The 27,296-nt window shown below is 44.7% G+C and overlaps 1 protein-coding gene and 1 long non-coding RNA gene across 2 annotated transcripts in view; one reads left to right on the plus strand and one right to left on the minus strand.

Annotated features, from left to right (window-relative positions):
• TBC1D13 (TBC1 domain family member 13) overlaps positions 1-8,230 on the plus strand; it is a 43,738-nt gene extending 35,508 nt beyond the window's left edge. Inside the window, exon 12 of the mRNA XM_073600090.1 lies at positions 1,184-8,230. Coding sequence (XP_073456191.1) covers positions 1,184-1,255 — 72 coding nt within the window. The 3' untranslated portion in view covers positions 1,256-8,230. The remainder of the gene's footprint in view (positions 1-1,183) is intronic.
• Positions 8,231-15,521: 7,291 nt separating this feature from the next.
• Positions 15,522-27,250, minus strand: LOC141108469 (uncharacterized). Its single transcript, XR_012236071.1, has 3 exons — positions 27,133-27,250; positions 20,700-20,828; positions 15,522-16,432 (listed from the first exon to the last, which is right to left on the minus strand). It is a non-coding gene; the product is annotated as an uncharacterized lncRNA (long non-coding RNA).
• Between the last annotated feature and the right edge of the window lie 46 nt (positions 27,251-27,296).

Below are 27,296 nucleotides of genomic sequence, written 5' to 3' on the forward strand. Positions count from 1 at the left end.
CCACTCCCTCTTTGCTCTTTCCTCCTCCTCTGTCTCTCTCTTTCCTCCTCCTCTGTCTCTCTCTTTCCTCCTCTCTGTCTCTCTCTTTCCTCCTCCTCTGTCTCTCTCTTTCCTCCTCCTCTGTCTCTCTCTTTCCTCTCCCCTGTCTCTCTCTCTTTCCTCCTCCCCTGTCTCTCTCTCTTTCCTCCTCCTCTGTCTCTCTCTTTCCTCCTCCTCTGTCTCTCTCTTTCCTCCTCCCTGTCTCTCTCTTTCCTCCTCCCCTGTCTCTCTCTCTTCCTCCTCCCCTGTCTCTCTCTCTTTCCTCCTCTGTCTCTCTCTTTCCTCCTCCCCTGTCTCTCTCTCTTTCCTCCTCCCGTCTCTCTCTCTTTTCTCCTCCCCTGTCTCTCTCTCTTTCCTCCTCCCTGTCTCTCTCTCTTTCCTCCTCCCCTGTCTCTCTCTCTTTCCTCCTCCCCTGTCTCTCTCTCTTTCCTCCTCCTCTGTCTCTCTCTCTTTCCTCCTCCTCTGTCTCTCTCTTTTCCTCCTCTCTGTCTCTCTCTTTCCTCCTCCTCTGTCTCTCTCTTTCCTCTCCTCCTCCGTCTCTCTCTTTCCTCCTCTTTCTCCGTCTCTTTCTTTCCTCCTGCTCTTCCTCTGTCTCTCTCCTCCTCCGTCTCTCTCTTTCCTCCTCCTTTTCCTCTGTCTCTCCTCCTCCTCTTCCTCTCTCCTCCTCTCTCTTTCCTCCTCCTCCTCCTCTCTCTTTCCTCCTCCTCTCTCTTTCCTCCTCCTCCTCTCCTCCTCCTCCTCCTCTCTCTTTCCTCCTCCTCTCTTCTCCTCCTCCTCCTCCTCTCTTCTCCTCCTCCTCCTCCTCTCTTCTCCTCCTCCTCTCTATTTTCTCCTCCGTTTCTCTCTTTCCTCCTCCTCCTCCTTCTGTCTCTCTCTTTCCTCCTCCCCCTTTTCTCTCTTTCTTTTTCTCTCTCTCTCTCCCTCTCCCTCTTTCTCTCTCTTTCTCTCTCTTTCTCTCTTTCTCTCTCTCTCTCTCTCTCTCTCTCTCTCTCTCTCTCTCTCTTTTCCCTTATCTCATGTATCCTCCTCCGTCTCTCTCTCTCTCTTCTTCTTTCCTCCTCCTCTTTCCCTCTCCCTGAGAATCTGCTGAAGATTACTGCTAAACCTCCACCCTGACCTTTTAATGCACTTTTCTTCTCCGCAGGATTACCCCCTGTCTGATGGAGATGTGCTGCCTATCTTGAAAAAAGCCAAGGAGCTTCAGGATTCCAAATGAGTGTGTGCACAGGCCCTCAGCCCCAGGGGATCCAGGTTTCCTTTATGGCTGACCATGACTTTGCACTACGGTGACCTGGACACTTCACTCCACCAGGCTCACGGGATCACCAATGCAGTTACCGCTGATCCGAGTTTATCGGAGGACAGGTCAGCTACCTTCTACATGTGTTACATGGACAGACATATTTGGTGAAGTGTTACCATGTTAAGCATGCCTTGTACACTCCTAATTGAAGGATCATTCTACAGGCATATGGCCGGGACTTGCCGTGCTCTCCCACGTGCCTCTGCTGTGGCCTTCATGACCAGCCAATGCACTAGACACATTTCTGGCCTTGGAGCGGCTTTGTGAAAACCTGTTCAGAACCCTGAAGTGCTCATCCTTGTATGCCACGTGTTGGATGACTAATGAGAATTGTACCACCCAGTTACTCAAGGGAAAGACCATGGTGCATGAAAGCTGCCTCATTGCTCGGGCTCTTGGGCCTAAGCCACTAAGTGTTTCTTTCTTTGAATTTCATATTGCGTTTTCATAAGAGAAACAAATTGATTTTATTGAGATTGTGTATTGCCCAGTTTATTTTACGTGTTTTATCACCTTTTCTGTTATCTTGTATCATTTGAAAGCCTTGTAGTCTTTTTCAGAATCGGGCAATGTGGGTGGTAGTTGGAGTACGACCCCCCCGACATGATAGCCTGGCCAATAACTGCTACAAATGACATGTGGGCACACTTGGTGTAGTAATGGTTTCCTGGAGACCTGTTTACTGGACTTTCGCAGAATCTGTCGCCTTGATTTCTATAAGGGAATGTATTTAGAGATTATAAAACTTGATTTTGTAGCATCTTTCTTATCTATGTGATTTAACTGGACAGCTGGAAACACAGTATGGCCCTGGCACAACGTGGAGACAAGCAGCCGATCAAATTCCTGTATTAATCCACTTGAAAGGTGTAAGCTGTACATGCCTTTTTTAGTAGCTCAGCCGTGCTACTTCTGGTTTGATTGTTAGTAAGTGAACAAATGTTTAGCTTTGGCATAACCTACACTATAGCAAGTAGCTGTGGTTAATTGCTTGCAACTAAAGATTTGTGCGATTATGTGCAGTTAATTGCTGCTGTGTAGCTCACACCATAGGGAGGCATTTGTTCCTTCTGTGAATGATTAATTGGTGAGCGCAGAAATGAATTGCAGGCACATTTATTAACACGACTGAGCTGCTATGTAGCCATTAAAGCTTAGGCCTAAATCCATGAATTGTCCTTCTGTTTAAACAGTTTCAGTGCAGCTAAGAATCAATTTGCCATTCTACAGGCACAAAACAATCAGAGCACAAGGGCACTAATTACTAGGAAGAAGACAGGCGGGATGGATAATCCTCAGGCTACTCCTTTAGTCCTCTTCGAGATTAAAGAACATTTGCATTGTTAAAGGACAAAATGTCCGGGAGAAAGCAAGTGGAAGAGACATTCACATTTGTTGGAAGGTAATGTTAAAGCGATATTAAACCCAAAACCAAAAATGTTATTTATTGCAGCTTACTGATCATTAGACATGGCGGCTACATTCGTTTTCTTTTTTTAGGCTTTTTCCCCCAGTGATCTGGCTAATAATAATAATTAGAGTGCCTTCACTCTGGATGAAGGAGCATCGGGGGCACCTTTGGTCGGCAGCATTGTTAAAGTGTTACTAAACCCATAACTGTAAAATCTGTCTGTATATGCAGTAAAGCATGCTTGTTATACTCACTGTGGGACTTAAGGGGTTACTCCTCCGCATTGTGCAAAAAGGCTGTTTTGATCCTGTCCCCAATCCATCTGCTGATAGAACAGAGCCTTGTGGGTACTCTGCACATGCTCAGTTTGGTGTGTATTGCTAGAGAGGTGTTTTTTTTTTTTTTTTTTTTTTTAATTCTTTTTGTGGGAGCATGTGATCAGCACAGGGCCAATCAGCACTGTCCAGACAAAGTCTGGGGGTCATGCAGGCTTATAGGACAGGCAGAGAAGAATGAAAACTCCTCCTACAAGCTTTAATCAGACACTGATAGAAGTCACACTGTGATATACTACTGATGAGAAAAGGAATTTAGCAGTTTGTTTTCTAAAACTATTACATTTCCATGTTCTGTGTACTGTGGGAGACCAGATATAGCGAATGCAGGGTCCAGGGTTTAGTAAGCATTTAATCTGGGAGGGTGGAAGTGTTTGATGTACTAGCAGATTTAAATTCATTAACACATTGAAGCTTTTCTACATTTAAACCTCATTTGCCATGTAGTTGCCCACCCCATCCATTTGTTCAGATCTTTTTGCAAGGTTTGCACATCCTGCGGAGAAGTTGTTGCCCTGCTTAGCTTAGTATCGTCCGCAAATACAGAGAACTGCATACCAAATCCTCCAGGTCGTTTATGAACAAATTAAATAGAATTGGTCCCAGCACAGAACCCTGGGGGACCCCACCATCCACCCTTGACCATTCCGAGTATTTCCCATTTATCACCACCCTCTGAACTCACCCTTGTAGCCAGTTTTCAATCCATGTACTCACCCTATGGTCCATGCCAACGGACCTTACTTTGTACAGTAAACGTTTGTGGGGAACTGTGTCAAATGCTTAGTTTACTGCGATAGTTTACTGCTATATTCTTATGTGCTTTTTGCTTTAAAGAGATTAAGCTACGGGGATTTCTAAGCCCCGGAGCCATAAGGCGGTTATAGCAGGGCTCGGAATGGGAGATCAGCGGGACTGGGGGGGGGGGGGGTGAGATGGGGGTCCTGTGTTAGTTCACCTTACAGATTTTTCTATAAAGGTGAACTTACCCTTTAAAGTAAACCTGTCATGAGAAAATTGCTTCTACTGATTTGTGTCTAAAAATGCTAGTTGCTTGGCTATTGTGCTGGTTCAGTGGAAGTATGCAGAACAAGCTGGATTAAAGTGTTACTAAACCCACAACAGAAAAATGAGTCTGTATATGGAGTAAAACATGCTTGTTATACTCACTGTGGAACCTAAGGGGTTAATCCTCCGCGTTGTGTAAAAAAGGCTGTTTGATCCTGTCTTCTCTGATCCTCCCCTTCTTCCACAGCCCCCAATCCATCTCCTGCTAGTACAGAGCCTTGGAGGCACTCTGCACATGCTCAGTTTGGTGCGTATTGCTAGAGAATTTTTTTTTCTTGGGTGGGTGCGTGTGATCAGCAAGAGGCCAATCAGCGCTGTCCAGAGAGTCAGGGGTCCTGCAGCCTCATAGGACAATCAGGGGAGAACGAAGACTCCTCCCACAACCTTTAACCAGACACTGATAGAAGTCACAAGACTGCTATATACCTCTGATGAGAAAAGGTATTTAGCTGTTTATATTTACTAAAATAATTGCATTTCCATGTTCTGTGTACTGTGGAAGACCAGATATAGTGAATGCAGGGTCCTGGGTTCAGTAACACTTTAATTATTAAAGTATTTGATATAAATGATTTTTCAACTATTCACTCAGCGAATGCTTGTTGGTATCCATGATGCTTAATGAAAAGTTTAGCTTTCCGACTCTGAGCTCAGTTGTCTACTGTGGAGTCTCCAATCCTTGTTGCTTTTTAAGCTGGCCCTACACTAGTAGCATTTTAGTCAATTTTTTTTTGTTTTAAGAATGTTCGTTCGATCTTTTAAATTGTTAGTGGGGTCAAATTGACGTTTTTTTTGTTTTATTTTTTTTAACGCAGTGACAAGAAAATTTAAGGGAGCGGGATGGAAAACTTTTCTCTAATTCCTAACAGAGTCTGTGGTGCTCATTCGGGAAAGTCCATTTATTAAATGTTAAAGTGGTTGTAAGGGCAGATGATTTTTTTATCTTAGTGCATTCTATGCATGAAGATAAAAAGCCTTCTATGTGCAGCAGCCCCCCTAATACTTACCTGAGCCCCATCTCTATCCAGCGATGTTCACTAGTGTCTTAGCCATCCAGATTCTCCCTGATTGGCTGAGACACAGCAGCAGCGCCATTGGCTTCCACTCCTGTCAATCAGGAGAGAGAAGGGGCGGGGCTGAACCACAGCTCTGCGTCTGAATGGACAGACGGAGCTGCATCTTGGCTCAGGTGCCCCCTTAGCAAGCTGCTTCTTGTGGGGGCACTCGGCAGGAGGGAGGGGCCAGGATAGCCGAAGAGGGACTAGAGAAGAGGAGGATCAGGGCTTCTCTGTGCAAATCCACTGTAACAGAGCAGGTAAGTATAACATGTTTGTTATTTTAGTTTTTTTTTAAAACAGGACTTTACAATCAGTTTAAAAGCAAACAAAATTTTGAAGCGCTTTCAAACAACATTCGTCAAGTAATTGAATGTACAGAGAATTTTCCTATGAATGTTCATTCTAAAATCTTTTTTCAATCAATTTGCTGCTTTTTGTGTCATTTTAGAGTGTTTCCTTTGCATATCCATAAAAGAAATAAAAATAAAATAGAGTAGGGAAGGGCAATATTCCAAACAGCATGGCAAAGTACTTATTGCAATTATACATGATTGGGAAACAATTCAGTGTGATCCAGTCTATACACAGCAGGATTTGTATTGGTCAGCAGATTTATTCACAGCCTACTTGAAGCATACTGTATGTAAGCACTAACAAAGAACTTCTCTTATTTGCATCTTTTTGGTCTGTTAAATATACCACTGAAAAGTATTTTGTGATCCTACCAGAAATCTAGTGAGCTGATAACGTCCTTTGCTGACTGTTATCAGTTACATTTTATTCCCAGCTAAATGCAGAGCTCTTCCACCCTGTTATGGATAAAAGGAGAGAGGTAGGTAATCTGTAGTTCTGTCCTAGGGGTACAATACTGCTCCTTCACACATACAGTACAGGGCAGGCAATGTTCTTGGCAGGATCACTGGGTAAAAATTAAAGGGGGAAAAAAAACACGTAAAAAAAAAATGAATGTAGTCGCCTGTAACAAGGAGTTACATTTCCGTGTTACATTTATTCATTTATTGACAGGTTCATTCATGTATTTACCCTTCAGATATGTGGAAGTAAGTACAATGATTAAAACAACACACAGGTAGTATAGTAATAAAAGAGATGTACTTAGCTTTGATTAAAGATGTATTACAGATGATGAAATACAGATAAATACAGCATTCAATCCAGGGGAGTCACAATCTCATTAGAAATGAGATACCTGGAGGCGACAGTCAACTTGATTCAGACTTTCTCTTCTTCAGTCCTGAATCAGAACTCAAAAACTCAATCCCTGGCCTCCCAGTAATATATGGCAGGGAAAACCAATAGCTTCAACTGGTGAAAAGAAAAGATCAAAGGTTCCCAACTTCCCGTAGCATAATGAAACAGATGTCTCATGCATTAAGCATGATGTATATTGATAGAAGTGACTACTTCTACACCAACATACGGCTACAATCACCTCAAGTATACACCAACATAAAACTATTACTAAGTTTCTTGTAAATCAATAACTAAAATTAATTATGATTATAGACCCGTACTACATCGCCACATCGAAGGACTCGTGAGCTGCAATATCTTACATTTTTGTTTTTGGGCTTAGAAACACCCATCATCCCATTATGTTCAAACCGCCCCTAAGCTAATATGGTTTTCTGAAGGTAGACCATGCAAGGTGCCACAACTCTCCCTTTTTTTTATATGTATATTTAACCTGAGTTGCCCCCCTCCCACATAAGCTTTGGGTTCATATCCAGCTTTGAGGCCTATGTCTTATTACTCAAATGGCAGCTCATCCTGACTTCATTGAATAATTGTGACTGGGGGGAACCAAAGCTCTCAGCCTGGTCTGAAGTTAAGGCCTGTCTTTGGGTCTAGGGGACTCCTTGGTAGCACACAAAAGATTGCTGGGAACTCCAGGCACTTACTGCTAACTTGCGCCTCTTTTGAAAATAATGTTTGTACAGAACTTTTTTACGTGACAGGTTCTCTTTAAAGTTGTTTTCTAATTAAAGGCCATCCCAGGCAAGAGGATACATTTTATGTGCTAGCATGAACTGCTTCTTGCCTAAAGTTGGCCATACAGTTAAAGAATTTCGCCTTCAGAATGTGGGATTAAACAAGAGAAATGTATGGCTCACTTAAGAGCTGACACCACCACTCTGTAAAACCATCTTTGTGTGTCACTAGGGGCCTGACTTCTCTGATTATCCTATGTCACTAAGCAGGGACAGCACTCGTACTGACACATAGGAGCAGGGTTTACCGTCAAAGATGGGGAGGCCTAGCGACAAGGTGCCCTCGGTATACAGAAATGGCTTCTTGGTTAATGAAATAGTAACTGCTGGTAGGCAAAGTTATTCATTTTACATCTAAATATAAACTGACGGGTTAACTTCTACAGGACTTGGAACTACAGTTACAGATTCCATTTGTGACTCCCCCTGCAGCTGTAATCTGGTATTGCAGTTGGTCAGTACATTTTTTGCCATTAGGATTGGACTTCATGCAAGCAACAATATGAGAAACTGCAAAAGAAGATAACCCCTTTGTTACCTAATAATATGACACCTTCTGTTTATTAAAAATGGAATGCTAAAGACCCAAATGTTGGACATTTAAAGGTATTGAAGTAGCCAGTCAAATCCTCTTGTTTGGGGCTAGCTTGATGATCAATAAAAATGGTATCGCAGCTGAAATACCAAATGTTACATGTGGTTTAATGCTGAGCAGCCAATCAATCAATGCCTTCCTCGCTTAACATACCAATCATAAAGGAAGATCATCTTCAATACGAACCGTGGGACCACATTTTTGTTATTTGAAATTACTTCCAAATTTTCAGTTCAATAAAAATAAAACAACTGCTTGCGATTTATTCTGCAATCTTTCCTAAATCTGTGCTTTGTGTTTGGTCCTTGGCATTGCATTGGGATGCCGAGTGGGCCAGGAAAAAAACTCCTCAACGACTGTTGATAAGTGTTAAGTTTTGTTTGTCTCAATAAATTTGGTATTTGTTTGACTTTTGTTTTGTGTTATTGGAAAATGTTGAATGTGCTGAAAATTGATAAATTATATTGTACATGTAAACAAATATCTGTGTTCTCGAATATACATTCTACAGACTTATTAAAGGAGAAGTCCACCCTAACACTAAAATCCCTGCAACCTATCTAACCCTGTAAAGAAGAAATCAATTTTTATTTTTCCATCTGTGGAGGCAGGTGCAGAGAAGGCAGCCGACAACAGAAGCCCCATAGTAAGTCTATGGGTGACGTCGCTTTGGGTCATTGTCATGTTGGAATGTAAACCTTCCAATGGACAACTTTCTGGCAAAGGGCAGCAGATTTTCCTCAAGAATTTGACAGTATTTTGTCCCATCCATTTTTAATTTTATCATGACAAGTGCTCCAGTCCCTGCTGCAAACATCCCCATAACAGGATATTACCACCTCCATGCTTTACTGTAGGAATAGTGTTATTAGGATGCTGAGCTGATTTGGATTTCCACCAGACATATTATTTGGTATTGAGGCCAAATTAAATTTTAGTCTATCTGACCAGAACACCTTTTTCTATGTGGCCTCAGGATCTTCAAGGTGCGTTTTGGCAACGCTCAGTTGTGATTGCATGTGACCCTTCTTGAGGAGTGGCTTTTTTCTTGCAACCCTCTCCTACAATCCACATTTGTGGAGAATTTATGATATTGTTATCACACGCACACAAGGACCACTCTGTTATAAATTCAGAGTTGCTGTAGGCCTCATGGAAGCCTCTCTGACCAGTTTCCTCCTTGCTCTTTCATCCAGTTTGGAGCGATGTCCTGATCCAGGGAGGGTCTGTGTTGTACCGAATACCTTTCACGTCTTAATAATAGACGTCACTGTGCTTCTAGGCATTGGTAAAGCCTTTGCATTTTCTTGTATCCATTTCCTGACTTATGAATGTCCACAACATATATATATATATATATATAAACCATCAGCTGCAATCCTACAACTTGTGTTTATCTGCCCCATATTGACACTATATCCACTGAAGCATTTGCATATTGAAGAGCAGAGTATGGAATGGCCAGAGAGTGATTACTTTGATGCAGTTGGCCAGCTTAAACATAGGATTTGAGCACAGGTATATGTTATTTCTATTGTCATTTTGAACTGGCTTTCTGCTGGTGGGAGAGAGGAGATGGTATCAATGGCTTGATGTTGGAGAATGCTGCTATGACTTTGACCCTACTAACAGAAAGTGCATCTTTAATACACCTATGTTTCTGGATGTCCATCTAATAAAGGGTCCCCAGACATCCATAGATTCTGGAGCTAGTCTTGGCTTTCAGTAGTCTGTCCCAAGATAGAAAGTGTACCCGGTAGTGTCCCAATTGTAGCCTGTGGCCCAGATCGTAACCCTGGCTGGCAGTCCTTTTAAGGTTCTGGAGCTACTCGGCCCCGGCATGGTTGCTAAGATCTTTGATCCCTCTTCCTCCCCTCCCTGCCCCTATTCCTCACACCATGATTGGGCAATGTGATTGGCAGCATCGGCAGCCACGGACTTTAGTGCTACCCCCACCTTCCTGGACACTTGAATCAGAACAGAGGAGAGAGAGAAGCCCCAGAGCTTGGGAATGGTCTTCTTATCTGATACCAATGGCAGGGGCATCATGGACAAGGTCTATGCAGGGGTCACACTGGGGGAAAAGACTGAGACTATCAACTGCCTCCTGTACTGCCTGTCCCTGTGAACAACTGCCCCTTCTTTACTGCCTATCTCTACCATCAACTGCCCTCTCTGTACATCCTCCACCATCAGCTGCTCTCCTTTGTCATTCCTGTCTCCACCATCAACTGACATTTCCTTGTATGATTTGTTTTACTTTTCCCACTGGCACAGACACAGTGGCTTTTTTTTTCTTCCAGTGACACTACTATTTACGGGGTCATTTTTTCCTTATACTGATGCTGGTGTATTTCCTGACACTGTTTAGCAGTATTTTGTGGGTACAAGACAGTGGCATATTTGTGCAGTGTACATAGTGAATAGGCACAGGTTGTGTTTACTCACCCCTCTTTTTAACCCCTTTCCCCCACCGTCCCCCTGGCACTTTAAGAGAATTTAAATGCCAGGAGATGGAGGTGGGCATTCTGACCTTGTGACCGCTGTGATTGACTGTTACAGTGGTCACAGTAGTCACATGATCTGAAGCGCCCGATTGCAAGTATGCATCAGTAGCTTTCCGTGACATTTTATTTACTGCGCTGGGAGCGTCCATTTTTTTTTCCTTAAAATGGTACATTTTCTCAGTTTAAACATTTGATGTTTTCTATTGTGAATACAATATGGGTTTATGAGGCTGCATTCTGTATTTATGTATAGTGTCTTCACTCTTTTGGAATTGGGGTTGCATTGACTGTACTGGGAGCGTGCAGTGAGCATCCTCTCAGCTCAGAAAAGCAATACCTATGGACACTTATATGTAGCCACTCCACGTTAAAGCCCAACCCACCCAGCGGCTGCATATATGTGTACAGCTCAGGGGAACAGGTTAAAGTGGTTCTAAAAGCTCAAGGTTTTGTACCAGTCTATGCATGAAGGTAAAAAACCTGTGTGCATCTCCCACCACAGCCCCCCCCCTAATAATCACCTGAGCCACCTCTCGATCCATCTATGTTCACGAGAGCCTGAGATCTTTGGGGACTCCCCCTCCTCATTGGCTGAGACAATCACAGCCAGTGACCTAATAAGAAGAGAGAGGAGTGGGGCCGAGTAGCAGCTCCATGTTTAACCGCTTGCCGCCTGCCATATGACGGCCGGGCAGCGCGGCTCTCGTTCTGGGAGGGCGTCATATGACGCCCTCGCCTTCCCTGCCCACCAGGGAGCGTGCACCGCCGGCGGCAATCGCGCGCGCCCACCGTGTCACTGTGGCCGGCGGCCGCGATGTCCGGTAACACGGCAGGACCGTGAATCTGTGTGTGTAAACACACAGATCCACGTCCTGTCAGAGAGGAGAGGAGACCGATGTGTGTTCTCAGTATAGAGCAACACCGATCGGTCTCCTCCCCTTGTGAGTCCCCTCCCCCTTCAGTTAGGCCCCTTTCACACTGGGGCGGTGGGGGCGTCGGCGGTACAACAGCGCTATTTTTAGCGCTGCTGTACCGTCGTTCTTGCAGCGGTATTCGGCCGCTAGCGGTTCGGTTTTAACCCCCGCTGGCGGCCGAAAAAGGGTTAAATCCGCTCGTACAGCGCGGCTATAGCCGCGCTGTCCCATTGATTTCAATGGGCAGGAGCGGTGAATACACCGCTCCTTCCCCGCTTCAAAGAAGCGGCTCGCAGGACTTTTTTTACCGTCCTGCGAGCGCACCGCTTCAGTGTGAAAGCCCTCGGGCTTTCACACTGAACAAACAGCGGAGGCTGTTTAGGGGCGGTTTTCAGGCGGTATTTTTAGCGCAATACCGCCTGAAAACCGCTCCAGTGTGAAAGGGGCCTCTGAAACACTCCCTAGCAACATAATTAACCCCTCGATCACCCGCTAGTGTTAACCCCTTCCCTGCCAGTCACATTTATACAGTTATGAGTGCATTTTTATAGCACGGATCGCTGTATAAATGTGAACGGTCTCAAAAATGTGTCAAAAGTGTCCGATATGTCCGCCACAATATCGCAGTCATGATAAAAATCGCAGATTGCTGGCATTACTTGTAAAAATAAATAAATAAATAAAAATGCAATAAATCTATCCCCTATTTTGTAGACGCTATAATTTTTACGCAAACCAATCAATATACGCTTATTGCGATTTTTTTTTTTTTTTTTATTTTTTTTTACCAAAAATATGTAGAATACATATCCGCCTAAACTGAGGAAAAAAATTGTTTAAAAAAAAGTTTGGATATTTATTATAGCAAAAAGTAAAAAATATTGTGTTTTTTTTCAAAATTGTCGCTCTTCTTTTGTTTATAGCGCAAAAAATTAAAACCGCAGAGGTGATCAAGTACCACTAAAAGAAAGCTCTATTTGTGGGGAAAAAAATAATAAAAATTTCATTTGGGTACAGTTTTGCTTGACCGCGCAATTGTCATACAAAGTGTGACAGCGCTGAAAGCTGAAAAATGGCCTGGGCAGGAAGGGGGTGAAAGTGCACTGTATTGAGATGGTTAAATGGACACGCAGAGGCATTGGCTTGGGAGCGAGCCTGCTCAGGTGCCCCCACAGCAAGGAGGATCAGGGCTGCTCTGTGCAAAACCATTGCACAGAGCAGGTAAGTATAACATGTTTGTTATTTAACCACTTAAGGACCGGGCCTATTTTTCAAACTTCTTGTTTACAAGTTAAAATCAGTTTTATTTTTGCTAGAAAATTACTCACCCTAGAAAATAAAATGACGGTCATTGCAATACTTTCTGTCACACCGTATTTGCGCAGTGGTCTTACAAGCACACTTTACAAACTTTACAAACAGTAAAGCTAGCCCAATTTTTTAAAATTGATACCCAACATGTCACGCTTCAAAATTGCGCCCACTCGTGGAATGGCGACAAACTTTTACCCTTAAAAAAATCTCCATAGGCGATGTTTAAAAAAATTCTACAGGTTGCATGTTTTGAGTTACAGAGAAGATCTAGAATTATTGCTCTTACTCTAATGATCGTGGTGATACCTCACGTGTGGTTTGAACACCGTATTCATATGTGGCGCTACTCACGTAAGCGTTCGCTTCTGCACGTGAGCTTAGCGGGACAGGGCGCGTTAAAACATTTTTTTATTTTGGTATGTTCAGGGACGTCTTTAAGGCAGGGCAAAAGGGGCAGCTGCCCTGGGCCCTGTCATTGTTGTGGGGCCCAAAGCTGCTGCATCATATTTGCCAACTTTTCTGGTTTAAATTCCCTTGTTCTTTGAAGTTTTAGTCCTGTGCTGTGTGACATGCTGCTACTAATGCTGCTCTGCCCCTATTGTTGTGTACATATAACTCTCCTGCAGACCCTGTGTTTACATGTAAATAACCTACATTGATATGTAAATAGTGGTGGCATTAATATGTAAATAGCATTTGCATTCATATGTAAATAGTGGCGGACGCAATATGTAAATAAATGTGACATCATATGTATATCATACCCCCCTGAGGTCATATCCACCATCACCTATACTGAATGCTGCCCACTAAGGAGATAAAGGGGCTGAAAGTCCTGCCTGCAACTGTGGTCATTCAGCCCAACATCAGCCTGTTCTGCAAATGTAAGCAATTGGTGTGGGGGGGGGGGGGGGGGGGGGTGCAAAGGTATGCAGAGAAGGAATTACAGTTTGGGTGCATAGGTAAGCAAGGAAGCAAGGAGGGGATGTATAGAGGTAAGGAAGGTGGGTGCAAAGATGAGCAGAGGAGGCAGGCAGAGTTAAAGTGGGGGGAGGATTGGAGCGGAATGGATGGGGAGGTTTGGGGTGCAGAGGTTAGCAGGGGTTTTAGGTTGCAAAGGTGTACTGACAGGGTGGATAAAGATGCAGGTCGCACGTAGGGCAGCCCATTCATTTCAATGGGCTGCTCTGTGTGCTAGAAATGCATAAGAAAGTCCCTAAATCTTTTTCAAAATCACACGGTGCCACAGCACATGTCAGCAGATGCCTGAGGGTGTCATTAACAATTGATGGCACTGCTGTGTATCTGCTAAAGGGCAGCACGTTTCTGTGGTGTCAGAAAAGCGATTTTGCATGCGTTCTAGACACACATAAATGTGAACGTAGGCTAATGTCTCAGTTACATTGGTGATCAGTGTAAATCTTCTCATTACATTGGGGCTTGGTGGAGAATCCTTTCATTCACACTAGTGGCCAGTGTGAATGTTCCCCTTACATTGGTAATCAGTGTAAATCCCTCCTTACATTGGTGGTTACTGTGAATGTTTCTATTACATTAGTGGTCATTGTAAACCCCTATTACATTAATGGTCAGTGTAAACCCCTATGACATTAATGGTCAGTGTAAACCCCTATTACATTGGTGGCCAGTGTTGAAACTCCTCTTTATATTGGTAGTCGGTAAAAAAAAATCAGCATTGCCATTGATTACACCCTCCCCTGCCTCCAGCACTGCCACTGATCCCAGAAGTTCTAGGATCCCTTGGTGTTTTATGTCTATTGATGGGTCTGCTCACTACCCCAGTCCGTGGTGTGCAGGCAGTGAGGAGATGATGTGCTGTAGCTTCTAGCAACCAATCAATGAGCAGTAATGATGTGCAGTAACCTCTAGAAATCAACCAATAAGCAGAAATCATGTGCTGTAACCTCTAGCAACTAATCAGTGAGCTGTAATGTGTGCTGTAACCTCTAGCAACCAGTTAGTAAGCGGTAATGATATGCTGGTAACCACTTGCAATTGCTGCCTGATCTGATTCAGTAAACTGATTTTGAGTCTAGCTGCTATTTATTGTATGTCTCAAAGCAGGTAGAAAGCAAAATTGCATGGGGGGCCCAAGAAAATGTTTGCCCGGGGTCCAATCAATATTAAAGACGGCCCTGGGTATGTTGTTTATGGTATGATGGTTGTTAATGAGGTGTACAGTCCCATGGTGTTCAGCTATCAAGTTACGTTTCCACTTACCTTTTGGTCAAACTTTATGATCAAGTGTCAAGAGGTGGGGGGTTCAGATTGCGCTTTGACTAATAAAATTAATGCTGCCCAATGTGTGTGTTTGGAGGTGATCCCTGGAAAACCAGCAACTGAGGTGACCAGAGCACAGATGTGTCTTGACCGTTATGTGAGAACCATTACCATAGGAAGGTGTGCCACAATAAGCCATGTTCTGTAGGTACATCCCCCCTTTACTATGCCCACCAATCTATGCAACACCATGGCTCCCTTTGCATGATACACTTTTATTAGCCCACAGAAATCTGTCCCAACTGGTTGGCTATGTTTGCTTCCCAGGCCAAAAGTTCCCTGTCCTCTTGAGTCCATGAAAGACAGAAAGTATCTTCAGCTCCAGACCAAGATTTCTATCTGAAATGGAGATTATACTCTATGGTGCTTCCCACCAAATGGGACAGATAGCAAATCACTGCTCTAAACAAGGGTTGATGTAAAAGTTCAATATGCCAAGAGATTCCCCTTATCCCACAACTTTTCTAAAAACACCAATTAACAAGTAGTAAAAATAAAAAGACAGAACTAGCAATAATTTATTTTTGATGAATTTTTTATTTAGGGAAGAAATAGCTAATTAATCAATGTTGATAAGGGCTAGCATGATCCAGAGGAAGGCGAAAACCCTTAGCTACAAGAAAACAATTCCTGCCTGACCCCCGCAGGCGATCGGATACTCTCTGGATTTTTGATTTTAATGTGCGAACCCTGATAGAAATGAACAGCCAGTTACACCTGTTCTTGAGCATTTTTCTGCATAAATATTAATACATCTATGCACACCTAAACACACACAATAAGTAACTTTTAAATACTATGTAAATAATAATGAATAAATGCACACCTAAACACACACAATAGGTAAATATTAAATGCTACCTAATATTAATGAATAAATGCACACAATAAGTAACTATTAAATATTACGTAAATTTTAATGAATAAATGCACACCTAAACACACACAATAGGTAAATATTAAATACTACATAAATATTAATGAATAAATGCACACATAAACACACACAATAGGTAAATATTAAATACTACCTAATATTAATGAATAAATGCACACATAAACACACACAATAGGTAAATATGAAATACTACATAAGTATTCATAAATATATACACACATAAATATTAATAAATACAAAAAATGCTCCAAAACGCACATAAAAATGCTTTAAAAAACGCTGAAAAAATGCAACCCATGTCAGTACAGCATTGTAATGCACTGCACTGCTTTGCGGTGACATGAATGAAGTGTCACTTTGTACTTTATAATATATAAATAGAAGGAGTCTGGAGGAGGAGCTTGGTTTTTCCAGGCTGTGGATCAGACCAGGCGTTTGTTGGGTGGTGATCCCTGATCCTCATCCAGGCTCCGTGAAAATGAATCGCCACATAATGAAAAGGCTGAGGTTTCTTCCACCATGATGACACTTGAGTCTGATGACATTCCCATCCCCAGTCTCTGGCTTTCGAAGGAAAATCTGGAAAAGATCTCCTGCTCCTCTGACGGAATTGGCGAACTTGGTTCAGAAGACATAACATCTTCCAGTTTAAAATAATCTTTTCGAGTCTTCAGACGCTGTAAAGAGAAAAAGACATACATCAAACTCACAGATCAATACAGAGAATGCTCTCACATCTTGGTTGGCTATTATATTTCCAGCTTACAAGTCTTATGCCGCGTACACACGGTCGGACTTTCCGGCATACTTGGTCCGGCGGACCAGAGTGTGCCGGACAATCCGCCCGTGTGTAGGCACCGGCGGACTTTTCCGGCGGACTTTTTCCCAAAAGCCCGCCGGACCTAGATTTGAAGAAAGTTCTAAATCTTTCCGCCGGACTCAGTTTCGGGCGGAAAGTCCGCTCGTGTGTGTGCTGGTCCGACGGAAAGCCCGCTCGTGTGTAGGCTGGTCCGACGGACCAGATACAACACGAGGGCAGGGTATTGCATCTCACGCTCGCTGCAATAGGAAAAACACATTTTCCTATTGCGGCGAGCGCGGGGCATACCAGGCCCTTAGGTCTGGTATGGATTATAAAGGGAAGCCCCTACGCCGAAAAAAACGGCGTGGGGTCCCCCCTAAAATCCATACCAGACCCCGATCCGAGCACGCAGCCTGGCCGGTCAGGAAAGGGGGTGGGGACGAGCGAGCGCCCCCCCCTCCTGAACCGTACCAGGCCGCATGCCCTCAACATGGGGGTGGGTGCTTTGGGGGAGGGGGGCGCCCTGCGCCCCCCCCCCCCCCCCAAAGCACCTTGTCCCCATGTTGATGAGGACAAGGGCCTCTTCCCGACAACCCTGGCCGTTGGTTGTCGGGGTCTGCGGGCGGGGGCTTATCGGAATCTGGGAGCCCCCTTTAATAAGGGGGCCCCCAGATCCCGGCCCCCCACCCTATGTAAAGGAGTATGGGGTACATGGTACCCCTACCCATTTACCTAGGAAAAAAGTGTAAGTAATAAAACACACTACACAGGTTTTTAAAATATTTTATTAAACAGCTCCGGGGGGGGGATCTTCCTCCGGCTTCGGGGGTCTTCTTCCGGCTTCGGGGGTCCCTCCGCTTCATCTTCTCCCGGCGTCCGGTTGGTTCTTCTCCGCTCTCTTCTCCCGGTGTTCCTGTTCTTCGGCCGGCTCCTCTGCTGTCTTCAAGTAGCTCTCTTGCCAGCAGAGGTCCGGACTTCTGGGCTTCTGGGCTTCTGGGCTTCTGGGCTTCTCTTCCCCAGATGTTGACACGACGCTCTCTCCTGCTGGACTGCTCTCCGAGGGCTGCGTTGTGACTTATATAGGCGGAGACCCCGCCCCCTTTTGATGTCACAGTCCCTGGGCATGCTGGGACTGTGACGTTTTAGGGGGCGTGGTCACTGGGTGATGTTGACCACGCCCCCTAAAACGTCACAGTCCCAGCATGCCCAGGGACTGTGACATCAAAAGGGGGCGGGGTCTCCGCCTATATAAGTCACAACGCAGCCCTCGGAGAGCAGTCCAGCAGGAGAGAGCGTCGTGTCAACATCTGGGGAAGAGAAGCCCAGAAGCCCAGAAGCCCAGAAGTCCGGACCTCTGCTGGCAAGAGAGCTACTTGAAGACAGCAGAGGAGCCGGCCGAAGAACAGGAACACCGGGAGAAGAGAGCGGAGAAGAACCAACCGGACGCCGGGAGAAGATGAAGCGGAGGGACCCCCGAAGCCGGAAGAAGACCCCCGAAGCCGGAGGAAGATCCCCCCCCCCGGAGCTGTTTAATAAAATATTTTAAAAACCTGTGTAGTGTGTTTTATTACTTACACTTTTTTCCTAGGTAAATGGGTAGGGGTACCATGTACCCCATACTCCTTTACATAGGGTGGGGGGCCGGGATCTGGGGGCCCCCTTATTAAAGGGGGCTCCCAGATTCCGATAAGCCCCCGCCCGCAGACCCCGACAACCAACGGCCAGGGTTGTCGGGAAGAGGCCCTTGTCCTCATCAACATGGGGACAAGGTGCTTTGGGGGGGGGGGCGCAGGGCGCCCCCCTCCCCCAAAGCACCCACCCCCATGTTGAGGGCATGCGGCCTGGTACGGTTCAGGAGGGGGGGGGGCGCTCGCTCGTCCCCACCCCCTTTCCTGACCGGCCAGGCTGCGTGCTCGGATCGGGGTCTGGTATGGATTTTAGGGGGACCCCACGCCGTTTTTTCGGCGTAGCGGGGTTCCCCTTTATAATCCATACCAGACCTAAGGGCCTGGTATGCCCCGCGACGGGGCTAGTAAGGTGTCAATCTCGCCGATAAAAGCGGCAAGATTGACATCCTTTTCTAGTCCCGTCGCACCTGAGTCACGTTCAAAATGAACGGACTTGTCCGTGTGTGGGCAAGTCCGTTCATTCTGAAAGTCCGGCGAAAGTCCGTCGGAAAGACGGGCGGACTTAGCCCGCCGGAAAGTCCCGGCGTGTGTGGGCAAGTCCGTCCGTTTTAAAGTCCGGCGCACCTGGCGGACAAAGTCCGTCGGAAAGTGTGCCGGACCAAGTAGGATAGAAAGTCCGCTCGTGTGTACGCGGCATTAGCGGTGCCAGCATTGATTTTTTTCAGACAAGTGGCACAATTCCAGTCTTATGCCCTGTACACACGGTCGGATTCTCCGACGGAAAATGTGTGATAGGACCTTGTTGTCGGAAATTCCGACCGTGTGTAGGCTCCATCACACATTTTCCATCGGAATTCCCGACACACAAAGTTTGAGAGCTTGCTATAAAATTTTCCGACAACAAAATCCGTTGTCGGAAATTCCGATCGTGTGTACACAAATCCGATGCACAATGTGCCACGCATGCTTAGAATAAATGAAGAGACGAAAGCTATTGGCTACTGCCCCGTTTATAGTCCCGACGTACGTGTTTTACGTCACTGCGTTCAGAACAATCGGATTTTCCGACAACTTTGTGTGACCGTGTGTATGCAAGACAAGTTTGAGCCAACATCCGTCGGAAAAAATCCATGGATTTTGTTGTCGGAATGTTCAATCAATGTCCGACCATGTGTACAGGGCATTAGGGTGACAACGCTTACTCACTGTACTGTATCTATGGAGCAGCAGCGTTGTCACCTGGACCTGGAAGTTTGCTAGAACTACAGAATGTCTCTCCATCTCTCCACCTTCGTAACATAATAGGGAGGGTGTTCTGTAGTATATAAGGAATAAGAACTGGGAACAATGCTTACTGGTAGATTCCTTTGCTCTCTGCTACACTGTTACTAGATTTTTAGCAGGATCAATGGCTACTTCATTTGCACATTGAACCTATATAACAAAATGCTTTCAATGGGATGTTTAACAGACCAAAAGGGAACAAATAAAAGGGGTTTGTTGTAAGGGTTTACATACACTTTAACCACTTGACCACTGGGCACTTAAACCCCCTTCCTAACCAGACCAATTTTCAGCTTTCGGTGCTCTCACACTTTGAATGACAATTACTCAATCATGCAACACTGTACCCATTTGAAATTTTTGTCCCTTTTTTCACATAAATAGAGCTTTCTTTTGGTGGTATTTAATCACTGCTCGTTTTTTTATTTTTTGCGCTATAAATAAAAAAAGACTGAAAATTCGATAAAAAAAAAAAAAAAATTCTTTGTTTCTGTTAAAATTTATTGCAGAGTATTGCCAAGTATTGGCGAGTCTTGGCAGAGTTTTGCAGAGTATTGGCAGAGTATTGCAAAGTATTGCACAGTATTGCACAGTGTTGCAGAGTATTGGCAGAGTATTGCACAGTGTTGCAGAGTATTGGCAGAGTATTGCACAGTGTTGCAGAGTATTGGCAGAGTATTGCACAGTGTTGCAGAGTATTGGCAGAGTATTGCACAATGATGCAGAGTATTGCACAGTGTTGCAGAGTATTGCATATTATTGGCACTGAGCAGCGATGTGGGCACTAAACATCCAGCCCACAGTGCTGCTGCAATCTCTCCCTCTCCCCTCGCACTGTACCGATCGGCACAGAGAGAGGAGGGAGGAACCGGCGTCATGACGTGATGCCGGTTTGTTTACAAGTGATCGCCCCATCATTTGACGGAACGATCACGTGGCAAATGGCCGCTATCAGTGGCTTTTGACCATGATACGTGATGTGCCGGGTCTGGTCATGGATGTTACCGGGTGCGCGCGGCAGCAACATTCTGGAAGGACGTCCCATGGACGCCCACCCAGAATAAGCCAACCGCGCTGTAGCCGGCTTTCGGCTATGGCCCGGTCGGCAAGTGGTTAATGAAAATGAATACAGATATCGCAAATACTATAAAAAATTAATTGTTCTGCTTCTGCCTCCTTAAATCCTCTACCACCCTAAATGTGCCAGAGCTCTGGTATTCATATACTTACTGGTCTTGTGTAATCCAGAGGTTTGGCCTTTCCAAATTCTAACTCTTTCCTGTCGACGCCTCTGAAAAATGGATGATTTCTGACATCATGGACGAGCTCCCATCTCCATCCTTGGTCAATTTCTAGAAGCTGTAAGAAAGAAACATAAATCATGAGCACCACAGGCACAGTGATTAGACAATACAATCCCACATTTTTAGCAGTTGTATATTTTCAATCTCTCTGTTCATGCCGGTATCCTACTTTCACCAGGTTGCTCCCAGTTGCGGAACAACTGAGAAAACAGGCGTACAATCTTTATTTGACCACCCCATTATGCAAAAATGTGGTTGCAAAACAGAGCCAAAGATTATTTCTAACATGTTTGCATTCAAAATGCACATTAGTGGAAATGCACTTGTCTTAATAAACACCCCCCTTCCACACACACACACGCTGTTATTCCATAAGACCTGGGGTGTCACATATGTACAGTAGGGTCCCCTTGGACCTCCGGTTAACATATCTTCTTAATACTCTATGTGTGGCGATAGGATGGAGTGTGTTGGGTGGGGTTGTGCTTCCTTGCCCCCCCCCCCCCCCCCCCCCTTTTTCCCCATCATTTGCAATTGCGCATTTTATCATTCTCTCCCTCTTCATTGAGCCTCTAATCCTTTCTGCTGGGTATGGACAACTTGATGTTATTTTGTATATATTGCCTATAGTCTTATATATGTGATTATTGTGTTAATTGTGATATTGTCACCTTATGCTGTCTGCTTGGCTCGCTTTGTCTGTTTTTTTTTTTTTTTCTGATGATTATTAGTTGGTTTTGTACGCCGTTGTACCATGTCACCTTGTGTAATTTATGCTGTGTACTATAATTGACTTCAATAAAGCACTCCTATGTTCTTAAAAAGCATGTTCTGTCTGAGCAGTCTCCAATAAAGCTTGTTGTGAATGATACCAGTAGTGTGCGACCCTTCTTTTCAGACCTGTATTATCTGCTACAGGAGTGTGAGCGGGCTCTGTGCCGGTCTGCTCCCGTTCTTCAAGTCTTAAAGGGGAGTTCCACCCAAAAATGGAACTTCAGCTTTAAGAGAGGTGACCCCCCTGACATGCCACATTTGGCATGTCATTTTTTTGGGGGGGAGCCGGGACCCTCTGAAAAGAGGGTCCCAGCTCCCACTTCCTCCCGACGCACCGCGGCACCAGAAGGGAGATTACTTCTACCCCCTTCCTCTCGGCAATCATCTATGACACGTCACAGGTCCCAGATGATTGCCCGGCCAGTCACAGCTCATGGCGCGGCTCGCGTATGCGCAGTGGGTGCCCGACTGTGAAGCCACTTACAATGCCGGCGCCGCAGAGAGGAGGGGGAGAGGAGCGGGGCTTCGTTCCCCCGCATCGCTGGACCCTGGGACAGGTAAGTGTCAGACTATTAAAAGTCAGCAGCTGCAGTATTTGTAGCTGCTGACTTTGATTTTTTTTTTTTTTAACAGAACTCGGCTTTAAGTTATTACTAAAATCAGTAATGATCAAATGCAGAGGCAATTAGTTAATATGATAAAGAGTACATTTACAGTGCCTTGCAAAAGTATTCACCGCCCTTAGCATTTTTCGTGTTTTGTTGCCTCACAACCAGGAATTAACATGGGTTGTTTGAGTGTTTGCATCATTTCAAGATGTTTTTTTTTTTATTATGAAGCAAACAACAAATAGTACAAAATAACAGAAAAAGTAAATGTGCATAACTATTCACCCCCCTAAAGTCAATACTTTTTAGGGCCACCTTTTGCGGATATCACAGCTCCAAGTCGCTTTATGAGCTTGCCACATCTTACCACTGGGATTTTTGCCCATTCCTCCTTGAAAAACTGCTCCAGCTCCTTCAAGTTGGATGGTTTGCGCTTGTGAACAGCAATCTTTAAGTCTGACCACAGATTTTCTACTAGATTGAGGTCTGGGCTTTGACTAGGCCATTCCAACACATTTACATGATTCCCCTTAAACCACTCAAGTATTGCTTTAGCAGTGTGTTTGGGGTCACTATCCTGCTGGAAGGTGAACCTCCGTCCTTGCCTCAAATCACACACACAGTGGTACAGGTTTTTCTCAAGAATATCCCTATATTTAGCACCATCCATCTTTCCCTCAACCCTGACCAGTTTCCCTGTCCCGACTGCTGAAAAACTTGTTTACTTGTTTGTAGAGTTCCTTGGTCCTCATGGCAGTGTTTGGTTAGTGGTGCCTCTTGCTTTGGTGTTGCAGCCTCTGGGGCCTTTCAAAAAGGTGTGTCTATGTAATGACAGATCATGTAACACTTATGCCCTGTACACACGGTCGGATATTCCGACAGAAAATGTGTGATAGGACCTTGTTGTCGGAAATTCCGACCGTGTGTGGGCTCCATCACACATTTTCCATCGGAATTTCCGACACACAAAGTTTGAGAGCTTGCTATAAAATTTTCGGACAACAAAATCCGTTGTCGGAAATTCCGATCGTGTGTACACAAATCCGATGCACAAAGTGCCACGCATGCTCAGAATAAATTAAGAGACGAAAGCTATTGGCTACTGCCCCGTTTATAGTCCCGACGTGTTTTACGTCACCGCGTTTAGAACGATCGGATTTTCCAATAACTTTATGTGACCGTGTGTATGCAAGACAAGTTTGAGCCAACATCCGTCTGAAAAAATCCATGGATTTTGTTGTCGGAATGTCCAATCAATGTCCGACCGTGTGTACGGGGCATTAGATTGCACACAGGTGGACATCATTTTACTAATTATGTGACTTCTGAAGGTAATTGGTTGCACCAAATCTTTTTATGGGCTTCATAACAAAGGGGGTAAATACATACGCACATGCCAATTATCATTTTTTATTTCTGAAAAATAGTTTTATGTATATATTTTTCTAATTTTACTTCACTAACTTAGACTATAATTCAGATTAAAAAAACATTGAACTAAAGGCTGTAATGTAACAAAATAGGTAAAAAGCCAAGGGGGATGAATACTTTTGCAAGGCACTGTATATAGTCATACAGAAGATACAACCGGCCCTTTGAGGCCAACCATAATGCCCCCCCCCAATTAAATTGAGTTTGACACCTCTGCTATCACATGGGGGTTTACAAACTCTCATGTGATAGCCTTGGGCAGGTGACAAGTACTCTTTATGGACCCCAATGTCTCTCCTGCCCTCCAAAGCATGTAACTGAGCAGAGATCACACCTCATTACATTCTTAGCTGGCTGTGTCAGCCAGGAGATGACAGTTCAGAGACTGGAAGTGGGTGTCACCGATGTACAGCCACCGGATCACCTTCACATTACAGCCAAGAGCCAGCTGACCAAAATGTGCACGGATGGCTGCATCTACAGCTCATCACCCAGGTGGGGTAGGTGTACGATGTTATTTTTTTTTCTGAATAGATGAACTAACGCTTTATCACTGACCAGTATGCAGCCAAGGGGGACTGAAGAAAGAGCTCCTGATGTTCATACTGCTCCTGGATCAGTAGTGTATAAACTGAAGCCACCTGGATCACCATGAGAGCCAAGCAACTGACATTTTCAGAATGAGAGGTCTGCAGTGGCAGACTATATACTTCTTTCAGCATATATTTACTTAAAATTGTATTTGGAAAGCAGGGGCGGCCAGTCCATTAAGGGCGCCGCCCCCCTATCCAGCGCCGCCCAGTGCTTCTCCCTCCTATCCAGGATGCAAGATGCATGAATTCCAATAGCGGGTGTTTTTTTTGAAGCACCTGATTAGAGCCAGAGGCTCTAATCGGTTTCAAAATAGGCTGGGCTTGAGGCGCAGAGAACTGCGCTCTGAGCCCACCCAGGTGTGTTACATAGTGAATGAATATTCACTATTGTATCACTGACCCTCCTCCTGGCCAATCAGGAAGTGGGTCTGAGACCCGTCACCCGATTGGCTGAGGGTACAGGGGATCCTATTGGACACCTAGGAGGGGGGGAGGAGAGAGGAGATGCAGGAAAAGCTAGCGGGCCGCCCATCTGTCGCCCGGAATGAACATAGGCTGGCCACCAGGAGGAGACCCGCCACTGGAGGATAGACGCCGGTCGCCCGGAAGGAAGCCCGCGGTAAGTGTTGCGGCCACTGGGGGACGCTGCCTGACCAACAGGGGGGTGCAGGTGACCCATCCGGCTGCCACTTCTGGGAAGCTTACAATATTCCTCCTCTTCCAGAATCAGTCAGTCCAAATCCAAATGTCTGCCTATGGTGTTGGGCTGAGTGTTGGGTTCCTCATCTTGGGGCTGTAGAGGTTGGCCAATTTGTGCAGATGTATATTGCAGGCAACCTCATCAGTTCAAAGTTGCACCCATCTCTTTTTTTCAGCTGTAAAGATTACATAGCCTTAGCGAGACAAGCCTTTCCGTTTTTTAAGACCCCACTGTGTAGCAGAACCCTAACCCATTTGCTGTGAATAAGGTACAACTTGGGCGTTCCCAGTTAATCTTACCACCGTTTCTGTATGACAGGTTATTAGTTTATAAATATTGCCTATGGTTGTGCAGTGACTGTTTGGGTGTATGGCTGGGAATGCGGACCGTGTGTTTTATGTGACAACGTTGTTATTTTTTATTGGTGTACGGTGGAGGTTATTTTTTCTGTCATTTATATACTATTACATTTTCAATAGTGTGAGTCTTTGGGCTATTTGTCCGCATTTGTCCTCTCTTGAAACTACTTTTCTGGTGGGCCCTTCATGCCTTAACCTCTATTGTATTTTGCTCTAAAGATACAGAGCTCTATGGGTTGTCTTTATAGCAGGACCTTCCCTATTAATCAACCAGGTTTCCTGGGATTTCTTATCCCCCACCAACCAGCGCTCTTAGTTCTGGACCTCCTGGACTGCTCAATAGGTGCTCTAACCTAGTCTTTTTCAACAAGGGGGGCTCCAGGATTTTTCAGGGGTGCCTTGACAACCTGCTTAAAAATTGGGGTCACATTAGCTGAATGAGGGAGAGCAACATAGCAATAATCAGTAGTAGTGTGGAAAGATGTATTTGCTTTGGAAGAATAGATCACCTCTAATGTTGGGTGTCCTACCTGTGTGGATGTTGACGCATTATTTAAAACTATTTGTTTAGTTTTTTACATTTTAGATTGTGGTGCTTTAAGATTATACAACATTTTAAAAATGCCTTGACTGAAAAAAAGGTGATAAACACTTCTCTATTCAAACCATCTGCTCCCCATTAAATATAATGAACTGAGAGCTTCATATAATAAAACATAACCCCCACAAGTGTCATCAGAAGGGACTTTATACTTATTTGTACAACCTCTTTAACCAGCCATGTCTTTGTTCTTCTAAATCAGCCATTCTCTTTTTTTACCCCAAAGGAACCCTTCAAATAAATTTTCAGGTCTCAGGAAAACCCTGCAGAAATTAATTCATAGGGGGCCAGTGGGAAAAAATTACATTTTTATTGGTGGTTAGTGGGAAGAATGTCCTTTACATTGGAGGTCAGTAGAAGGAATGTCCTTTACACTGGAGGTCAGTGGGAAGAATGTCCTTTACATTGGAGGTCAGTTGGAAGAATGTCCTTTACATTGGAGGTCAGTGGGCAGAATGTCCTTTACATTCGAGGTCAGTGGGAAGAATGTCCTTTACATTGGTAGCCAGTGGGAAGAGTGTCCTTTACATTGGAGGTCAGTAGGAAGAATGTCCTTTACATTGGAGGTCAGTGGGAAGAATGTCCTTTACATTGGAGGTCAGTAGGTAGAATGTCCTTTACATTGGAGGTCAGTGGGAAGAATGTCCTTTACATTGAAGGTCAGTAGGTAGAATGTCCTTTACATTGGAGGTCAGTGGGAAGAATGTCCTTTACATTGGAGGTCAGTGGGAAGAATGTCCTTTACATTAGTGGTCAGTGGACAGAATGCTCCTTATATTGGAGGTCAGTGGGAAGAATGCTCCTTTACATTGGTGGTCAGCGAGAAGAGTGTACTCTTTACATTCATGGTCAGTAGGAAGACCCTCCCTAAATTATTAAATCCTTACACTGTACCCCCTTATATCAATCTATCTTTACAATGCACATCCTTATATAATTTCAATTTTACACTATTCCCCCTCCCCCCATTATCACTCCGTACCCTGAACCCCGCTTATATTATGCCACCCTTACGTCACACCCCCTTATATCATTCTATTCTTAGATTGCACCCCCTTGTATCATTCCTTACACCGCACCCCTTTATATCACTCCTTATACTGCACCCCCTTATAACCATTATATCCTTACACTGCACCCCTTTATATCATTCCTTACACTGCACCCCTTTATATCATTCTTTACACTACACCCCTTTATATCATTCTTTACACTACACCCCTTTATATCATTCTTTACACTACACCCCTTTATATCATTCTTTACACTACACCCCTTTATATCATTCCTTACACTCAGTACACCTGTCTCACGGGTCCAATACTTCCTGACACCCCGATAACTGCATCACTTGGATGACACAGAGAAGAATCTTATTGGCAGAACCTCCCCTGGCGCCCAGTACTCGCTCAGCCCCGCCCACCTCCCCTATATGGCCGCCGTGTCCGCCTAGTGAG

This window comes from Aquarana catesbeiana, linkage group LG09 (genome assembly GCF_042186555.1).
Source record: "Aquarana catesbeiana isolate 2022-GZ linkage group LG09, ASM4218655v1, whole genome shotgun sequence".
In the NCBI taxonomy this organism is placed as follows: Eukaryota; Metazoa; Chordata; class Amphibia; order Anura; family Ranidae; genus Aquarana; species Aquarana catesbeiana.